Genomic DNA, 19,899 nt, shown 5'->3' with positions numbered 1-19,899 from the left:
TGCTGCCTTCCATTACGTAGGTGGAGCATGGGTGTTCTCACACATCCACACATGTACTCTGATGAATTCCTAGAATTATTAGAAGTGGTAGACCTGGGAATACGTCAGAATTGTACACCCCCTCACCAGAGGCACAACGAGGAGAATTGTCTTTATTTTTCCTTGTTGTTTTGCAGCACATTTAGAGAGAGGAAAACGCCTCTGAGGATGAAGGTGCCCCTTCCTTTACAAAAACGATCCTGCCAACACCGCAGACACCCTGTGCACCATGGTCCAAGTGTGCCTGCGTTGGAGCTAGCCAGCAACTTGTGCGCCAGCGCGGGGAAATTACAGGAAAGCACAGTCAAAACAATGCTAAGAACAGCACATTCCTGTCCTTTCCTTATCACGTGTGATTTATGAATAAATATGCCCCTAAATCTGATAGGTGCCCATTAAGAGCAGTGTGGATGAAAAAGAGATTTTTTCACCTTGATCTTTATTTAAAGAGGAGACAAGGTAGGGATGTCAGTGCATGAGTGATCATGGAGTTTCAGAGTACATTAGAGGCATGTCGCTTGATTTTGAATAAGGTGGACTTCCACAGGTGATGCGTTTGGCAGCTTATCATCGAGGTAGCTGCAGTAGTTAGACAATACCTGAGCAATGCATGAAGAAATTAGATTTTGCTACACATGGTGAGGAATGATTAGGAAAGAGTCATCAACCTATTTGATTCCCTGCCAGGTCTAACTGATGGCACTACTTGTTAACTTAAAGGCAGTGGCCTGTGCATGGATTTTGGCGTCGGGGTACCCTACCTGCCTACTCTAGAGGTCTCAGTCCAGTATCAAGATTAGCTGTGCCTCAACAAAGCATGTGAAATGGTTGGGTTCAACTGGTCAACTCAATGTTGCCTGAGCTATCACCACATCTTGAACTTTGAGGGTCTAACCTCCAGTCTTAGGAGTTGTTATTGTAACTATAGACCCACAAGGTCTCAGAATCTGACTCAAAGCCTCAGGGTTCACAGGAAGCTGTAATAGGTCACCGAGACCAGTGGGTGCAGTTGGCTGCCGTACAGAGTATTTGCAATATATTGTGTTAAGTGCAGAACACAGTAGTTGGTGTTTGAGACCAGGAGGTGCAGTACAGACCCAGGAGTGTAGCTATGAATGGAGCAGCTCACCCAGGTGAGATGCGTCCAGCGCCACTGATGCTATGCGTACGGTCGATAGGTACGTTTACTATTGGACAAGGTTCTCAAAAACAGACTTGGTTTGAATTTGAGGCCTGCCCCTCTCGCTCCCGTGGACTTTTAGTACCATGTTCATTAATTCTCCTTCGGCTGCAGACTGGTATTCACTGTTCAGTGATTTTTATTATAATAATAAGCTGCCCCGTCCATGAAGGTAATTTTTCTCCACTTGTCACTTCAGCTGCAATTGCAAAATGCACACCAAAGCCCTCATTACACGATCTCCCTAATCTCTGCGGTGAAATACTGTGAACCGCATTAACCATTCCAAACTGTAGTTTCCCAATGAGATACTAGGGATCACAAGCCCCCGGAATGGGGAATAACCTGTTGCAAAAATGTCTATCTGAAATGCCAGACCCTTTTGTGCAGGTATCCCCCGATTTCAGGGAGTTTAAACAAATATTTATCACCTTCTCTGGCTGATGGTAAATATCTTTGATGGGGGCATTGTTGGGAGTGTTGGATAGTTGGCAGGGTTATGTCTTCTGGGCTGGGGAGGTTTTTGCATGGATTCTGCTGGCAAAGCAAAACTGTGTGTTAGCACAACAGGACGTCAGAATGTAGAGACTGAATCTCTCTAGAGTGTCAGTACCTGTCAGCCTAAATACTGGCTAGCTCACAGTGCCTCACCTGATCTCCTAACCTGCCCGTGGTAAATACAAGAAAGACACAAAGAAAGCTTACAGTATACATTTATTGAAACTATTGTGGTATATTATGAAGCAAATGTGCTGCGATCATTAGGCAGATGCAACTAAACAAAGTAATTAGCATTACTAACAGGGTGCATAGGACAAAAACCCAAACCATGGCAAATTAGCTATCTGGCTATGCCTACACTTACTGTGTGAGCACATAAATATATTTACAATCTCTATGATTGGACTATGACTTCATATCTGGTGTATGTATTAGGTGGTTTGCATCATGAGTGTAAACTTAGTTTATGAAGGGCAGCATGTCAGGCACTGCAGTCGTTCCATAACAGTCCTCTTTGCCAGAATCCTCTCTCTGGCCCCCAAGGGATCAGGGCACAGTTTATATGACAAAACTAGAGAAAAATACTACACTATGTTGTTATGTATTCAGAGCAACTTTGTACAATATGCGCAGACTAAATCCTAGGAAGAATCCTCGAATAACAAGTAGCATGGACTGCATATTCCCAGAAGAATGTCAAGAAAACATGCGTAACAGAAATATGATAGATTATGTTGACAGAGCCAATAGGTTTTACTTTATATGTATGTGTGTTGATCCCTTGTCAAAGCTTGTAGGCTTGTTTTGTATTATGATATGGTGGTCCCTTGATAAAGCCTTTTAAATTGATGAGGTCACTCTTTGAGAAAACCAGTTGGTTTGTCTTTATATAATGATGTGGTGGCTCCTTGACAAAGCCAATAGACAGAGAGACACTACACTGCTTGAAGTCTTCGACTATATGTGCCGGTGGCATTTAGCATCAACTGCTTGGCCTGCCTTCCCCAAAACACCACCTGAGTTATCCCACTTACCCCACTAATTAAAAAACCTCACCAAAGGGGCTAGGTCTCCAAGTTGTACACACTGTACATGGAGACCTGTACAAGAATTTAGCATAGAGCCTTGGAGAAATGGATGATAGATATAGCTCAAGATATAGGCCTGGATGTTAGGACATATGGCTGCACCCAAATAAAACTCATATTTATTAACTATAGACATAAAATGCTCCATTTGTGTTTATCAATTGGCTATATTGTACCCTTTTTAAAAAAGGGGTTCAGTTTCTCCCTGGACGTTATAGGCCCATTTTATTAATTGATTCTATGGCCAAAATTCTCGGGAGGGTAATTTACAACAGAATCAAGGAAGGGACTCAAGCTGAGTCAGTTGTGTACCCCGCCAGTTTGGGTTTAGGACAAAGTTGGGACTGTTGAGCAATGAATAAATCTTAATTTAGTTCTGGGCAAATATACTGTAGCTTAACAAACTCCCATTTACCTGGCATTGATAAATGTGACCTCAGCATTTGATTGCGTTAATTGCTCCAAATTATGGCAAATGCTTATTTCACGAGGCCTGGATGCAGCACTTATGCACTTTCTTGTATACTTGCACAAATTAATGAAAGCTAGGGTTAGAATTTGTATGCAGTGAGAGGTTTCTGGCGACATAGATATCTGCCAAGGTATGAGACAGAGGTGTGCGTTGGCTCCCCTTTTATTTATTTATAAATGAATGAGCTTCATCCTTTTTTATCTAGTAATCCCTCCGATGTACTGAAAATGAAAGACAAGTTGTTGCCCACACTTCTGGGATAAATCAAATAGATGGGTGTTAGTTGTCTAATTTATCATTGTGGATGACAACTTTGTATTTCGTATTGTGTATATATTGATTGTTCTTTGTGACATTTCATTTGTTTGTATTGATATTTGATTATTAGGAGTTTATTTCTAATTGTATGTTAAAACACATTTTCACGTAGTTCATTTTCACTGTGTAAGTACTAATGTGGTATTTCGTTGAGTTGACTATGTGTTCTTTTTGTTATCAAAGATATTAATTTAAAAAATAATGAAATAAAAGGCAGAAATTACTGCTAAGGTAAACCTATTAGTTTTCGTTCATCTTACTTCATATGAATACGTTTTGTGAAGTCACTAGAGGCTTAGGTAATTTGTTTCTTATGTAGTACTTTCTAAAAGTAGCAATTTCAAACACACGATTTGAAAACTCTCTTTACCAAAATATGTGTTATTAAATTCTGAGTTCAGAGAGCCTAAGCTCCATTTCGCTATCTTGTTCCAATGGAGATTTAGACTTGTAAGATGTTACAAAGCAACTCCCATGTTAGTCTATGAGACAGATAGCCTTCAGTAGTGAAAAACAGGACATATCACACACACCAGTACATGTCCTACCTTTCATATACACTGGCCCCTATCCATGGGGGTACCTTTGGCCTACTTTAGAGGTGCCTTACATGTAAGAAAAGGGAAGGTTAGGGCCTGGCAAATGGGTGCACTTGCCAGGTCGACATGGCGGTCTAAAACGTAGCTTGCAGACACTGCAGTGGCAGGTCTGAGATACCTTTACAGGGCTACTCATGTAGGTGGCACAACCAATGCTGTGACCCCAGTAGTAGCATTTGATTTATAGGCCCTGGCACACTCAGTGCACTTTACTAGGGACTTACCAGTAAATCAAGCATGCCAATCATGGATAACCAATCAGAATCACAATTTACACAGAAAGCATATACACTTTAGCACTGATTAGTAGTTGTAAACTGTCCAGAGTCCTAAAGCCAACGGAAATAGGCCAGGACAAATAGGAGGAAGAAGCAATACGTTTGGGAACTACCCTGCAAAAGAGCCATTTCCAACAGCTGCTAATACTGTTTTTGATATCTATTTAAACTGCTGCTACATTCTTTTTTTACCTGAACCACTGTTAGCCTATGTTTTTATTGTCATGGCACGTATGCTACTTATATGGGTGCTTTTTGCATCCAAAAAAAGTTCTTTGACTTCACTTGAAATAGGCTATTTTGTTTGCCACAGTGCTTACTTAGAATAGACCCAGAAGAATCAGTGCAGTACCCATGTACGCCCGCTGGCTTCTATCACCTTCCATTGGACTGACCAATAATCCGATATCACTGGGATGAAATATTCCATAGCATAACAGAGATAGTACAAACTACAATCGACTGTGCACCACTGACAACACTGCTGGGCTAATCTAAGCATATTCCGAAGCCGGTCAGGCTGCTGGTGGGAGTGCGGCTTCTATTGGCAACAAAAACAGCTGGCCTGTGGTTGGATGAAGGGCTCACCTCCTAATGCCGCTTATTTTCGGAAAGACGCTACATTATCTGGGGAATGGATTGAGAATTATGCAGAGCACCCTCAAGCCCATCCACGAGACAGTTGAGAACCCTGTGCACTATACCTTGCTTCGAAAGATGACTATGATAACGATTTTTAAGACTGTCCATTGTCATATCTGTGTCTTACACTTCATTGTTGATAATTGCACCTGTTGCAAATTTGCCTAGATTCGCTGTTCAATGCTCCAACATATTATTGTTTCTTGCTGCTCCTTTATTTGGAGTATTCGGATACTTCTTTTTCTGTTATGTTCCTAACTGATTGACTACAGAGCCAATTACATATTCCCCTATTTGTGTTGCTGTACTGCCTAACACCAAAAACGGATAAACTAAAGTTTTTTTAAAAAAAACAGTAGAATTGCGTTGGATATTGATGTGGTCACCCTTTGAGAAATCCAATAGGTTTGTCTTGGAAAATGATGTGATCACCCCTTTACAAAGCAAATAGGCATGCCTTGTAGATAATGATGTGGTGACCCCTTTACAAATCCAGTCAGTTTGCCTTGTGTGTAATGATGTGGTGACCCCTTTGTAAAGCCAATAGGTCTGCCTTTTTTATATACAGACATGGGAGAAAACCAGCAGGCCTGCATTATGTTTAATTACACCCCATTTCATTATATTGTGATGAACAATATCATTGGCTGGTTGTGCATGTGGAAGTGGTTGGGGATGGCTGGCCACCTCAGTGGGGTTGGGGGCAGAGATTGTCTGCCTGAGGCCAGTGACGTTATATTTAGGTGTTGTAGTAAGAGCATACTTTATGTTAAAAAAACTAGATAGTAATTGAAGAAAACAAAGGTTTAAGTGTCATTATAGGTTAGTAGGGTAATAAGATCTTACTTTACATTTAAAGGGAATGTATACTTAGGTCTGGTAATAACATCCTGCGTTATGTTAATATACCTTAGACATTCACTGAAAAAACACAAATTTTAAAGTGAAGTTATGGTTACGTGACAATGGGAGTTAAAAGTACAATTTTAAACTAAGAAAACACTGAAATTCACCAGTTATATTCTACTGAGCTAACTATAACCTAAACCCCCACTATGCACTGCTTATTACCTTACATATTACATCACTCATGACATGAACTATGACATAATTGATAACATCTCAAATTACATAATTGATGGCATCACTAATAATATCTCAAATTACATAGTTGATGGCGTCACTAATATTATCTCAAATTACATATTTGATTACATCACTTAGGACATCACTGGTGACATAACACATGAGTGCGGCAGTTTGCAATACAGTTCTGACATGGAAAGGTTTTTGGCGAGCTATAGCTAGAGCAAATCTGCTATGGGGTAAAAAAGAAAGAGAAAGATGGAAAAACTGTGATGAAGGGAGAAAGCAGGAACATGCAACAATTAGAAACAGAATTAGGGATCAGTTCTTGCTTCAGGAGGTAGAAGACAGAATGAGATGGTAAAAGTTACCCACCATGATGGCTTAAATGTACATACTCACGTAAGCAGCTCTGGACTTGCTTGCACGGGTATGAGTTATGCCCACCCCCAGGACTTGTTGCTCCTGTAAAAACACATGCTTTTATATCTGACGTACCCTTCCCACTTAAGCTGTCGAAGATTACTGATGGGTTGATTGACCCATGGTCTCAAACATAAAATCTTGATTAAAAGTTTGCATTCTGCTTTGTCGACAATTCACATTGTCTTACCTAGAATGTACTATGTAACCGTTTGTCTTTCTGCCCTGATATTAATAAATAATAAAACCCCCATGTGATGAATTCACCTGCCATATCTACAACCGGCACCCATTTTTCAACCCCACCTGAGGGCCAAGGGAAAGTTAGTTACACATATATCCACTGGGGTGCATGAAACAGTATGCTTTGTACTGGCCAGATCAGGGTCCCCCCGCGGGAGGGCGGAATGGCCCGCAAGTGGAAGGCTGTCGACTCCCCCAAACTGCTAGCCCATCTGCTTCAAACTCGTCCCTTGTTACCTAATGACACCGGTATCGATAAGCTTTATGGGTTGGTAGCAGACTGGCTTACGACAGCCAGTGACATCTTTGCCCCCCTAACTAAGTTCCCTCAATCCCGGCACAGTAATTCCCACAAATGGTTTACCCCCCATCTCAAATCCCTCCACTTGGAACTTCGCCAACTTGAGCGCAAGTGGAGGAGAGACTACCACCCCCTAAGTAGAGATGCCTATGTGGTCGCCCGCAATAGGTACAAACTTGCCATTCTCACAGCAAAAAAAGCCTACGCCTCAGGAAAAATTGTATCTGCCCCCTGTCAATCTAAAGAAATTTTCAAAGTCCTCAATGAATTTACTTCCAACCCCAGGACGCTCCCTACCCAGGCCCCCACACAGGAAGCATGTAATACTCTTAGCACCTATTTTATCGAAAAAATTGTATTGATTAAGGACACCATTCCAGTTACTTCTCCTGGCGCTGGTTCTGTTTCCCCTCCTCACAATACCTTTTCGTTCACACAATTCCCTCTCCTAGACCCCATTTTTCTGGCCACTCTTGCCACTCGTATCAAGTCCGGATCCCCAGACGACTGCTGCCCCCCGTCCATACTTCGGGACATCTGCCACTCCTTACCCGACTGCATTCTCCCCCTGTTAAACTCTTCTCTTTCTTCCGGTACGGTGCCTGGCTCCTTCAAGGAAGCCGTGCTGGTGCCCCTTTTGAAGAAGCCAGGGGCCGATCCCGCTGTCCCAGCGAATTACCGTCCTATTTCCCTTATACCTTTCTTTTCTAAAATCCTGGAGGCCCACGTCACTACCTGTCTCTCACAGTTTATCGAGAGCTCCAACTTTCTCGAGACCAACCAGGCTGGCTTCAGACCCGGCCACTCTACGGGCCACTCTACGGAGACAGTGATCTTGGCCGTGCTGGATGCCTTGAGAGACGGGGTTGACAAGGGTCCCCCCAGGCCTTGGTATTATTAGATCTGTCGGCCGCCTTCGACACGGTGGATCATAACATCCTTTTCCACCGTGTCGAGCAGGCTGGCATCCAGGGCCTGGCGCTGGCCTGGGTCAAATCCTTCCTGACCGGCAGGTCTCAGACCCTCAGCCTGTGCACTTTCAGGGCTCCTAGGGAGCACTCGCCCTGCGGGGTCCCCCAGGGTTCTTCCTTATCCCCTCTTCTTTTCAATCTCTATCTTCGCCCCCTTCTTCTTTCTTTGAGGCAGTGGGACGTCACCGTGTTTAATTACGCGGACGACCTGCAACTCATCTTTCCTCTCACCTCCTCTTCTGCTATTCCCAACTTCCAGGCAGTCATGTCCCACATTCTCCAGTGGATGGGCCACAACCAGCTAAAATTGAACCCCGGTAAGACGGAGCTCCTCCTTCCCGGTAGGAGCGCCACCTCCTGGGGGCCACAATTCTGGCCGGCGGAACTTGGTCCTTCTCCCACCCCTATGGCCTCGGTGAAGAGTCTAGGGGTCACAATTGACTCCGGTTTATCCCTTGGGCCACAGGCGGGGACGGTGGTCTCGTCCTGTATCTACCAGCTGCGCAGGATCAGGAAAGTGGCATCCCTCTTCACACCTGATGCCCTCCTGCAGGTCATCATGGCCCTCGTCCTCTCCCGCTTAGATTTTTCTAATGCGATTTATCACGGTCTGCCCAAAACATCGGTGGCTAGACTGCAAGTGATTCAAAATCAAGCGGCGAGATTGGCCCTAGGGATCCCGAAGTGGCAATCCGCCAGGCCCCTCCTTGCCAAACTCCACTGGCTCCCTGTCACCGCAAGGGCGGCCTTCAAGATCGGCTGCCTTAATTTTAAATTGCCCTGTCCCGCCTTTGTGAAATCTCTTATTAGACCCTACTGCCCATCCCGGAATCTGAGATCCTCTCATCTTCACTTCTTGACTGTCCCCCCCTACAAGCTCTGCAGATCCGGAGGCCGGAGATTCGCACACCTGGCCCCCAAGCTCTGGAACTCTTTTCGTCTTTCTCTTAAAACCTCTAATTCTCCGATACTTTTTCGTAAGTCCTTAAAAACTTGGCTTTTTCCTCAATCTGGTTAGTCCCTCTGTCCTCTCTATGTCCAACCAGCGCCAGGAAACCCATGGTGTCAGTGCGCTCTATAAGCACCCCTTACAATACAATACTGCTGGAATGCTTGACAGCCCCATCATTTGCCCCTGCAATGAGGTGTATTTTATTTCTGAGCAATGAGGTATATTTCAGTTCTCTGCAGTGCCAAAGCTGTGATGTGACCTTGCACACAAAACATGAGCACTCTGGCTGCATGCTGATGCCCTTTCCCACCATTCATATCCTCTCATACACTCATAGGAAAGTCTTGTGCTTTTAACAGCCTCCCTGTATGCCCTTTGACGTTGCTCCATGGTTCCCCTTTCTATATCTCTATTTTAAAACTCGAGGTTTATAAAGCTGTACACAGGCATCAATTCATTACAACATGTGTTCACATTTCTGGAAAACCTTTGCAACCAATTTCCAGAGGTAAGCTCAGACGTGCCCTATTGTTTTTGCTGTGTTTTTCAATGCACAAACATCTGTACAGAAATCCAGATTTTTTCCTTTTAATTTCCAACCAGTGCAACGGCCTCTTTCCGCATGCTGTGGCACCGTCAACGGTTTGCATCAGTCTGACCCAAAGAAGTAGGCCCTATTTCAAGCGTTGATAGCATATGCTAAACCTTTTTAGGTCGAGCCTACTAGACAGAGCATGCACTTTCTTTTGAGAAGCATATTGTGGCTTACCAAGAACAGAAAGGGGCTTGGGGCCGTCCCATTGCTTACCATTGGTTGGCTTTCTGTGTAACTCTTATTTGCCCACATCTTATTCTTGCCCCAGCTAGTAAGTCTTGTAGGTTGTCCCTTCCATGAAGTATTGCTTCTTTACCTACCAGGCATCTTTGCTTCCACTGCTTGCTTTTCGAGCACAAGTGTGTTTTTTTTTTACCTAAGGCCAGTGTGAAAGTGCCTGTTTTCCGGCTATCTCCCTTGTGTACGTCTCTTCCCTTTCACTGCCTGTCGCGAATCACGAGTGGTTCTCCCCACCCCATCCCTAATGAGCTTGCCCGTGTGCTTCACCCCTTTCCTTCATGTCCCATCGGTGTCACTCCCTCCACACAAGCCCTGCGTGGTCCTTTCCAGCCTCTCCCGCATCCCTAATCCTTTGGCTTTCGGCTACTTCTGTGTTGCTTTGCCTGTTCTCTTCCCTCCTCTGTGTGGTTTACACACTCTACCCATCCTCTCGCTTAAATAATTAAAATAGCACTTGATTTTCTGTTCAGCTACCAATTGAACTTGCATCAGTAAATAAAAAGAGAGGAAAACACGTTATTTTGAAGTTGCGCTCATGCATGGCGTGTTCACCTACAAAATGATATGGGGCTAACAATAAAGACTGTTTAAATTTTTTTCAATGTTAAACCCTGTCAAACAGCATCAAGGATGCTGGGTAGCGAGGTTAAAAACCATTGACATAGCCAATAGGTCACAGATACTAGACCTTTTGATTTTGCCAATGCTTGTTTAAACAAGTTTTCCAGCCCATCTTTAGAGCCTTGCTGAAAAAACAGAAAAGTTAGCTCGAATTGAACCAATTTGGCAAACACAAACTGTACCCGAAGAATCTCGGGCATATCATCAAAAGCCTTATCTCCGCTTTTTTGGCTTTAAAAGCCAAAAAAGCGGCGTTAATATTTTCTCCCTATTTACAAGGCGGTGCTAACATGCATTAGCGCATGTTAGCAGCCGTTTTTCCGGCACCTCGCTTTGCAGCTCTAATGAGATGCAAAGTGAGCGTCACTGGGTGTACCTCACACAGAAAGACATGTAAAATATCGCTAAGGGCACATCACGATATTTACAAGGCGGCCCACAGCATTTTATCAGACCTTAGTTTTTTGCAAAAAACGCGTTTTTCGCCAAAAGCAAACGTCTGATAAAATGCTGACTTACCCTAGTTATCCTATGGCAGGTGGATCATAAGGGTAAGTGCACCTTGGCCTATTAACAACGTTTTCGCCATCTATGTAGTCATTTCCCTGGATTTCCAGCGATATCCCCTCGATAAAGACGCTATCGCTGGAATTTTTATCGCCTTGGTGATACACGTTGTTAATAACGCGCTAAACGGGCGATAAATTCCAGCAATAGACGGCGATAAATAAAAAAGCGCTAAGCGAACTTTGCAATATTTATCGCCGTCTATTGATAATATGCCTCTAAGATCGGAAAGTTGGTACCCTGTTGTCATAGAGACAGTGATCCATCCCTCCATACGTACCCCTTTGTTTAGAGGTCTTGTTTGTCACTCCAGAAAGGGAGTATAAGAGATAGGCCATGGTGAGTGTGGAGGTTGAAGAGGGAGACAACTCTGTCCTCCATAGAAGGTGGATTGTACTGGCAGCAGGTCGTGTGTGTGCAGGGTTGTTGCTTCCACAGAATAGCATAGTAACACAGTTTGTATGTTTTGAATCCACAGTGCTAATTTTCCTTCGACTCGTTCTTTAAAATAAATAAGTGTATTGCATCTTTTTTTCTACAGGTACCGGACAAGAAAATGGAGGAAACCCATGCATTGCGGCAGATGCTCCTCAGTCTAAAAGCTGCTGTATCTTGTAAAATATGTAAATATTTGTTCTGTGTAAAGAGTTTGTCCCTCAGCCTCTGTTCGCACTTTGCCTCATCAGGGAACAAGACTAGTCAACTAGCAGGATAATTTAAAGACTTATTTACTTAGTGATGGAGGTGGGCACTGAATAAAAATGGCCTGAATTTTTTCATGAACATTCATGCTTTTTCTGAAACCATGAGTCATAATTATGGATGACACAAACATCTGGCATGCCATGGCGCTCGCCTGTGTCCCACATGTCATGACACACAAAGGTAACTAGCTTTCGATAACACACATTCTTTCTACATATCATGACATGAACAAAAGTATCATGCATTTCAAGAAATAAAGAGGTATGTTGCTTTTCTTTACGCAAATAGGTAGCTCATATGTTATTCCAAACATGGTATTCATGTATCCTTCACTTCAGAAAACACAAGGCATATTTTATGATAGATAGAGGCGACACAGTAAAATGTCCTACATATCACAACACATAGGTAATGCATAGGTTATAACAGAGGCAGCTATCCAAAATGCCATGATACCCACACTTATCTCAAGTGTCATGCAAGACACTGACAACTAACATGTCATCACAACCAAAGGCATCATACGTCATAACACGCACAAACCTACTCCACGTTCGGAAAGCCAGAGACACATATAAGGCATTTCCGAACACATATAGGAATGTACAATGTTACAAATTCATAGTCATTTCTGGTTTCATGACACAAGATTATGTTCTTTTGTGTCTTATGTATAAAGGTACTCATTAACACTTCATGCCAAGATGCCAATACATGCTATGGCATACAGATGTGTTTATTATGTCTGGAAACCACAAATATTCAATGGGGCATGATACTAGAATGCTGATTGCCATGACACACAGCATAGTGCACTTTTGTATGTATTTATGAGTGAGGCATTTCTATCAGAAAGCTCTATGATAGATGATGGTTTATTAGAACATTTTCAGGCTATAGAAGGGTTAAATAGGGCGGTGTTAACGCTGATTGGTGATAACTAGACAATATGCTGACCGTACATCGTATGTCATTATTAAAGATATTTTATATATACTATTTAATATACATTTGACTAAGGATGGAGACGAAGAGCTAGGCGGCTGCAGAGCAGAAGGATAGGGAGGATCAGTGACGGCTGGCGACATTTGAAATTGGTGAGGTGTAAAAGTTTGGTATAACCTTTATGTAGTGAGCAGCAAGCTTAATGGACAAATGTGGGGTCCAGGCTGCAGCCTCCTCCAGAGAAAAAAATTGAAACCAAGATTGGCAAATGGTGCATTTTAAAGCAAATTAATTTAATATAAAGCAATGTTAATGTATAGTTTTGAAATATTAAACACATAAAAACTGCCCTGTGTCTTACTGTATTAATATGTTCATCAGTCACTGTAATGTGGAAATTGTACAACGCTACAACTTCACCCTTTTAAAGTGAATGCTTGCACAGTGTATTGAACTGCATGGGGCATAAACTTTGGAAGAAAATTCTCTAAACAGGTTTCAGGAAGGACCCACAGCTGCTGATCCCAATCAGTCGTATACAAATATGTGAAGACAGGTCTTTAAGTGGGATGAAAAAATGTGTTGACTCTCTAAAAGGGAACACATAAACAACATTTCTGTGATTTCTATAGTATCCTACCTGACCGGTATTTTGGTTTCTCTCTGGGATATAATTGCATAAAGATATATAACACAACAACTGACTAACATCTAAAGCCTGTCAGTATGGTTGGCTTTGTCAAAGCTGTTTAACCCCTTGCATGCTTGTGACGGAACCGTTCCGTCACAAGCCTCGGGTGAGCTATGCTTGTGATGGAACGGTTCCGTCACGGCCCGCTCGCCGCGCCTGTGCGGCGCGAATTCTGCGCCTGCGCTGACGTTTTAATGGGCGGGCGGGTTCGTGACGGAACCGTTCCGTCACAAGCACAGCTCACCCGCAAGCCGTGATGGAGCGGTTCCGTCACAAGCACGGAACCGTCGCGCGGCCGCCCCACCCCCTTAGCGCTGCGGCGGAATAGCCGCCACATCGACGGGGTTAACATAAATGAGTAACAACAAGGATTTGTTATAAATAATTACCCTTCAAAATGTTTCAATTCTGAAATTTCAATAGTATTGAGGCCTGTGGAAGGAGTTTTGGCCTTCAGTTTTATGTTAGATATATATGTCCTTTTCTCTGCACATCTGGTCCATCTGCACATCTTCAACCACCTCTCTTTCCTCTTCAGCACCTTCTTTTCACTCTTCCCCTAATGCACTTGCTTGCATCTACCTCACTTAAACACTTCCAAACATACACTGCACTCGCTCACATTTAAGCAGTGTATTTACTTTTGCCCTGTAAATATTTTGTTATTGGTGCACCCCCTTTACACACATTTTCAAAGAATCGCAATTACAACTGGAATAAATGGCCATTGTTGTGGGTGTCTCTGCAGAGAGGCCAACCCGCTGATAGGCATTTTGCTTTAGCTTCAGTGCTCTCAATCAAAGCCCCTCATAAACACGTGCACTGCTCAAAGTATTCACAGAAAAAAAAGAAAGAAACAACATGATTAATTAGCTAACTCTTGAGGGAGGCAAGATTAAGTAAAACTTGAAATAAGAGACGAATAAATCACTGACATGCATTGCCTTCATGTTTTTAAAGCTCATTGTTCACAAATCAATCCATGTTTTTGGCATTAATGTTGTTAAGGGCCTGACGATAGGGCCAGTTTTAATGTCATACAGCAGATAACTGTCCACTGTAAGTACATTTCTCTTGCTCGTGTTTGACTCTGATATTTGGATCAACTTCACAGGGGAACAAGAACCCTGGCCTGCTTGGCTTGTAGATCCATTTCACGGGGGAACAAATGCAGCATCTTTACTTTTAACGGGGTCAGCGACGTGCAGCAAGAGCCTGGGATGCCACAGTAGGGGAGGTTAGCATGGTGAGGGGTCTCATTACCGAGAACAAGGCACCAACACACACATGCTTGCATCCACTCCTACATGTGATGAATGGGAAAGGGTGGAATCTATGCCTGTGAATGACAGATGGCTGCTCTCCCGCAGGGACGGAGACTTCAATGCCCAAAACCATAAAGCTGAAAGTAACCCGTCCACCAAAATCCAAATCAGGGGACAGATTTGTGTCGGACTTGCGCCACGTTTAAGCCGCTGTTGCGTCACGCAACGGCGGCGTAAACGTGGCGCATCCCTGCGACCCATTTACAACGGGACGCATCTAGGCAGATGTGTCACGTTGTAAAGCCCTGCGCCACATGTGGGCGTTCCGGCGCAGGGTGGGCGTTCCGGGGCAGGTGCGCCTCGCAAAAGTGGCTGAGGGAAATCTACAAGATTTCACTCAATCACTTTTAGGCCAATGCTGCGTCAAAACCCTGCACCTGCTTGAAGCAGGCATAAGGCTTGACGCAGCATTGGACAGATAGGGCACCCCCGAGCCTTGCTGGAACTGCGTCGCGCTTGCGACGCAACTCCAGCAATGCGCCACCTTTACGGCACAGATGCGTCACGCATCTGTGCCGTTTTTGCCCCATGGTGCGCCGCACCATGGGTGGCGGAGCTGCAGCGCACAATAACTGGCGCATCCCTGGGAATGCGCCAGTAATTGTAAATCTGCCCCAAATTCTTTAGTCATTACATCCTTTCCCATTAGTGTAAAATCATGATATGTTACAGCTCTCACAAAACACAAAGGAATCCGTGAACTGAGAAACAACGTGCCTCTAGAAACAATTCTGAAGACACCAACAGCCTAAAGTGCTGACTTGTGTTAGGTATGTCGAAAAGAACAAAAAGATGCAGAGAAAGTAATCAATATACAAAAGGGGGTTAACAAGATCCACCTCGGGATAGCTGGTGTCCCATCATTACACATTCAAGTGTCCAGTGTCATCATCTGGGATTCCAAACAACTCTCTCCCATCCCTCCTCGATCCCAGAGGGGAACAGAAAGAATGAGTTGTATCCTCTTGTGCGGTTCTCACAAAAAGAAAACAGATAAAGAAGGGACTATTTCTTTTGATATTTTTATCTGAAATATTTCTTAAGTGCAGTGCAAGGAAAATGAAAAAAGTGTGATTTAAAATAGGATAGACAACAGAGATCAAGTATGTAGATAATCCTCTTTTTACAATCTCTAATTTGATTTCCTGCTTAAAACCAGTGTGAAGGTGAAAAAGAAACAGGTATGAATTAATCACTACAGTGTTTTGTGAGTATCAGAATTAGAGGGATTGAATCTGTTTCGGTCTTTAAACTTATCCCTCGGACCCTTCATTTTGTATATATGTTACAGCTCTGCCAAGGAGTCAATGGACAAAATTAAAACATAATATTTAATGTGCTTTAAAATTATCCCAAGCCTGATGAAATTGCTGAACTTAAAAATATACAAAAGAAAGAAAATTTAGACAAATAGCACCATAGCACCTTTGATGCCAGTACACCTAGGGTAACATTTGGGTCTAAGAACTAAAGTCGCCAGAGTACCAGTCCCGACGTCTGAACAACCAGATGACAGAGTGATCCGAACACTTTCATCAGGCTAGAAGTACCCGCCCAAGTCTAAAGATGCTGAGTGTAATAACAAAGGGAATTCTACCTCTGGCTCACACTGTTGGGAACAAGGTGTGATCATTTTTAAAGTGCGTTGTGCAGTACTGAAAGTACAAATGTATTTATGTTCAATTGATTAAAATCATGACATGTATTTATCTTTAAAAAAATAGTTGGATAGTAACATAAATAAACCGTACAAAAGCATAATATGGAGATTCTTCAAATTTGCCATTTTAAAAGATTTTTTCCTTTGAAAGGCTCAGTAATTCAATACTTGTGTCCTCTTACCCGGGAGTCTCGCTGGTCCTGGTCGTGTTCTGCCAGGTGGACTGTTCTACAGGCAATGCAGCTCAAAATATGTCAATGAATTTCCCTAGTTTTGCAAGAGACTGTGGGGTATTGCCAAAACAGCATACATCAGATGCCTCCCTGCTGAGTCTGAGGCCATTGCCTCGGGAAAAAGATACGGTGGATGAGTGTGGCTCAATGGTTAGAGTGGCAGACCCTGATGCAGAGTTCTGGCCAGGGACCAGGGTTCGATTCCCGCCTCGGCGGGGTCTCGGGCACAATTTCCTCGGACCTGTTAATTCTCGCCTAGTGCCTATTCTAATCACGGGCCCCACGCTGCAACTCTGGGCAATAGCTTGCTTAGCCTCCACACCGGCCCCAACAGCGCTAAGGATGCCTGGCTTCACCCTGGGGGTGCCCAGGAGTGGACACTTCACAGGGAAAGCCAGGAGGGGTTCCACAGCGGTAAGAGTATCAGCGCCAGGAAGCCGAATAGGCGACACCGCAAGGTGACTGTCTGGTGACAGTGCGCTCTATAAGTACCATGACATTTACATTTACAAAGAGGAATTAGGGGGCAACGTCGGTCATTGGCAAGGTGGGGGCAGCAGCACAGCAAGTGCAGCCAGGACTCGAGGTGGTAGTACCATAACCTGCAGGAAGACAGTCTGTCCCTGCGTGCCCAGTGTGGATTAAAGTTGGCGATGGGCAGTGCTAGTAGCCTCATGTAGGTGATTTTCTTTTGAACCTAGGGAGACAGTGAGTACTTGAAGTGTGGATGGGCTTTCCCAAGGATGTAGGAGGCATCCAGAGCTGTGCAGAGTGGCCTGTGTTGGCATCTTTCAATGTCTCTTTCGAATGAGGCTTGAATAACTTGAGCATTCACTGCCTTTTTTGCATGTTGGCAGGGGAATGTTCGGGTTGGCCAAGTTTGTTGTTTCAATCTTCAGAACGCTGATTGCTAGGAGTAACTGTGAGTGCCTTCAAAATCCTTCTTCATCAAAAATTATTTTGAGTTGAGCTTTTAGTGATGGGGCTGGTCCATGCATGTTTCTGATGTAATATTTTATTAGGTCACCTAGGCAGGAGAGGCCTGGACTTGTCAGTCCCAGCTCCAGCCTCCTCCTGGCCCTCCTTGAATGCTGAGGATAGGCAAAGATCTTTTTGTAAGCTGCTGTTTGGAAGTTCGATAGGCACGACCCGAGTTTTCCTGGGAACGCTAGGTGGCCATAGTTCAGGGCAGGTACTAGCTTGGTTCGCAGGATGTATAGTATTGAGTCAGCTGTTGGGCTATGTAGCTGGTGGTTTATGCGTTTCAAGCAATCGATAACCCCGCTCCCCTTGTTCTGAGGTGTTTGAGATGGGCACCTGGTATTGCTCCTTCGTTGAACCAGACGCTTAGGTAATTATAGCTTGTGCAGGTGGCTATTTGCTGATTGTGCAGTATCATTGGGCTTACGATACAAGCCAAGTTCAAAGTATACATTATAAAATGTCGAGGGGCCTATCAGGTCTGCCAGGCCCTCATCCCAGGCTAAAAGCAGATAATCCGTACTATTCCTAGCCAAGGTGTTGTGATAAGGCTGAGGGATGATTAATAAAGTACACAGTGCAATAACAGCAGGCTTTATGGGTTATTCTCTGGCTAGAGTCCGGTTATGGCATAAAGACTGCCCTTTGAGCTGTCCGAAGGGCTTTGATTCAGTAACTTAAGGACTTTTCTAAGGAATTTCACACACCTAGCTGAAAGCTGTACATCGACACCACCCAAGCATGCAGTGATCACCTGATTACATTTATATATATGCCCAAACAACGGAATATCGGCTTTAACAAGTAGCACTGTAGATTTTTTAGACAAGGGCAAACACAAAAATTGTGCATCAGAGATTCCTGCTTAAATTTGCGCACTTGGCAAATATGATCAGAGGAGCATTTTAGGTGCCCAAATTTGTATGTTTGCAGTAGCATTAGTCCGCATCTGAGCCTCATAATTGTTTTTCTAAAGACCACTGAGAAGATATGAGGCTTTTCCCAGATCTTGGTAGAGAGACATGCATAGATCCACATGAGCCATTCATGCAAGTTCCTGCCTGCCCTCTTCCGATATTATTTTTGCATTTTTAGCTAAAATGTTTTAGGTTAGCTTTGGTGTAAGATTTTGGTCCACCCAAAAGTTTTATTGAGCTCCTCACGTTGGATTTCCACCTGTGATCTTGAATGCCTAGCCAAATCAATTTTTTAAGATATCCCTTTGGGGCAGACTTGAGTTTGATATAGTAGCCCAGGAACTGTGTCTTCGACATAACTGTTTGTATAGACCACATCCCAATCCTATTTGGGACAACGGATTGGCATTTGGCAGATGGAACGAGCACCCATAGCATCGGGTTTGAGCTTTGTCCAGCCGTGCTGAGATACAGCCTTTGACTATCAATAAACCGAAGGTTAGGGTTGGCATAAACTTGGCATCGATTATTTTGTAAAGTCCTGTAAGATATGGGCCACATATTGTTTCTACTCTTTTTTTACAGCTTAAACCATATAATACCATGACACCTAGGTATCTCATATTTCAAAACACACAACATCCGGCATGCAATGGAGAACACATGCGTCTCACATCCTATAACACATTGACACAAGGGTTTCTAATATCACAATATGCATAATCAGTCCTCATTTGATGGAGTGCACCTGTATCACTGAAATCATGCTTGATATAACTCATGCTCTGAAAAATAATCTGAATTTGATGGAGTAAATTGATATTCAATATTGAATAAAAATATTGGCATTTGATAAATGTCTACAGGGCTGATTATCTAGTAGGTCCTAGCCCAAAGATAGCTCTGCTTATGTTATTACTACAAAACGTCTGTTTCGTGACTTAATGCTTATGCTGTTTGTTTCTATACTTCTTGTCTGCTCCATCGTCACTGTCCAATTATAGTCCTACTTCAATGTCTGTGCCATGTCTGATTGTTGCTTTTGAAAATCTAGCCTCTCCATCAATACTCAGACCTACATTCACCACAGAGGCACAACAATGGCCTCACCGTGAGTGAAACTCATGGAAGGATCACTCTGTAGCCTCAACATATTTCACACTCCATGACCAGGGTGAGGCGTCACAGGCTTCACACTAGCTCACAGTCAGTAAGGAATCTCAGCAGCCTGCTTTTCCAGTGCTCTCTTCAAAACTATGTTATCCCACCTGAGATGCTAGAAAGCCTCTGTTCAACAGTATCCAAATGTTGTCCATGAAAACTTTA

General features: G+C 43.5%; 1 protein-coding gene across 1 annotated transcript in view; it reads left to right on the top strand.

The window, feature by feature from the left end:
* The window catches only part of PDE6A (phosphodiesterase 6A), a 300,863-nt gene extending 287,967 nt beyond the window's left edge, over positions 1-12,896 (top strand). The window contains exon 22 of the mRNA XM_086928871.1: positions 11,658-12,896. Within this exon, the coding sequence (XP_086784997.1) occupies positions 11,658-11,734 (77 nt within the window). The 3' untranslated portion in view covers positions 11,735-12,896. The remainder of the gene's footprint in view (positions 1-11,657) is intronic.
* Positions 12,897-19,899: the final 7,003 nt, after the last annotated feature.

This window comes from Lissotriton vulgaris, chromosome 7 (assembly GCF_964263255.1).
Source record: "Lissotriton vulgaris chromosome 7, aLisVul1.2, whole genome shotgun sequence".
Lineage (NCBI taxonomy): Eukaryota > Metazoa > Chordata > Amphibia > Caudata > Salamandridae > Lissotriton > Lissotriton vulgaris.
This window is presented reverse-complemented; position numbering and strand designations above follow the sequence as displayed.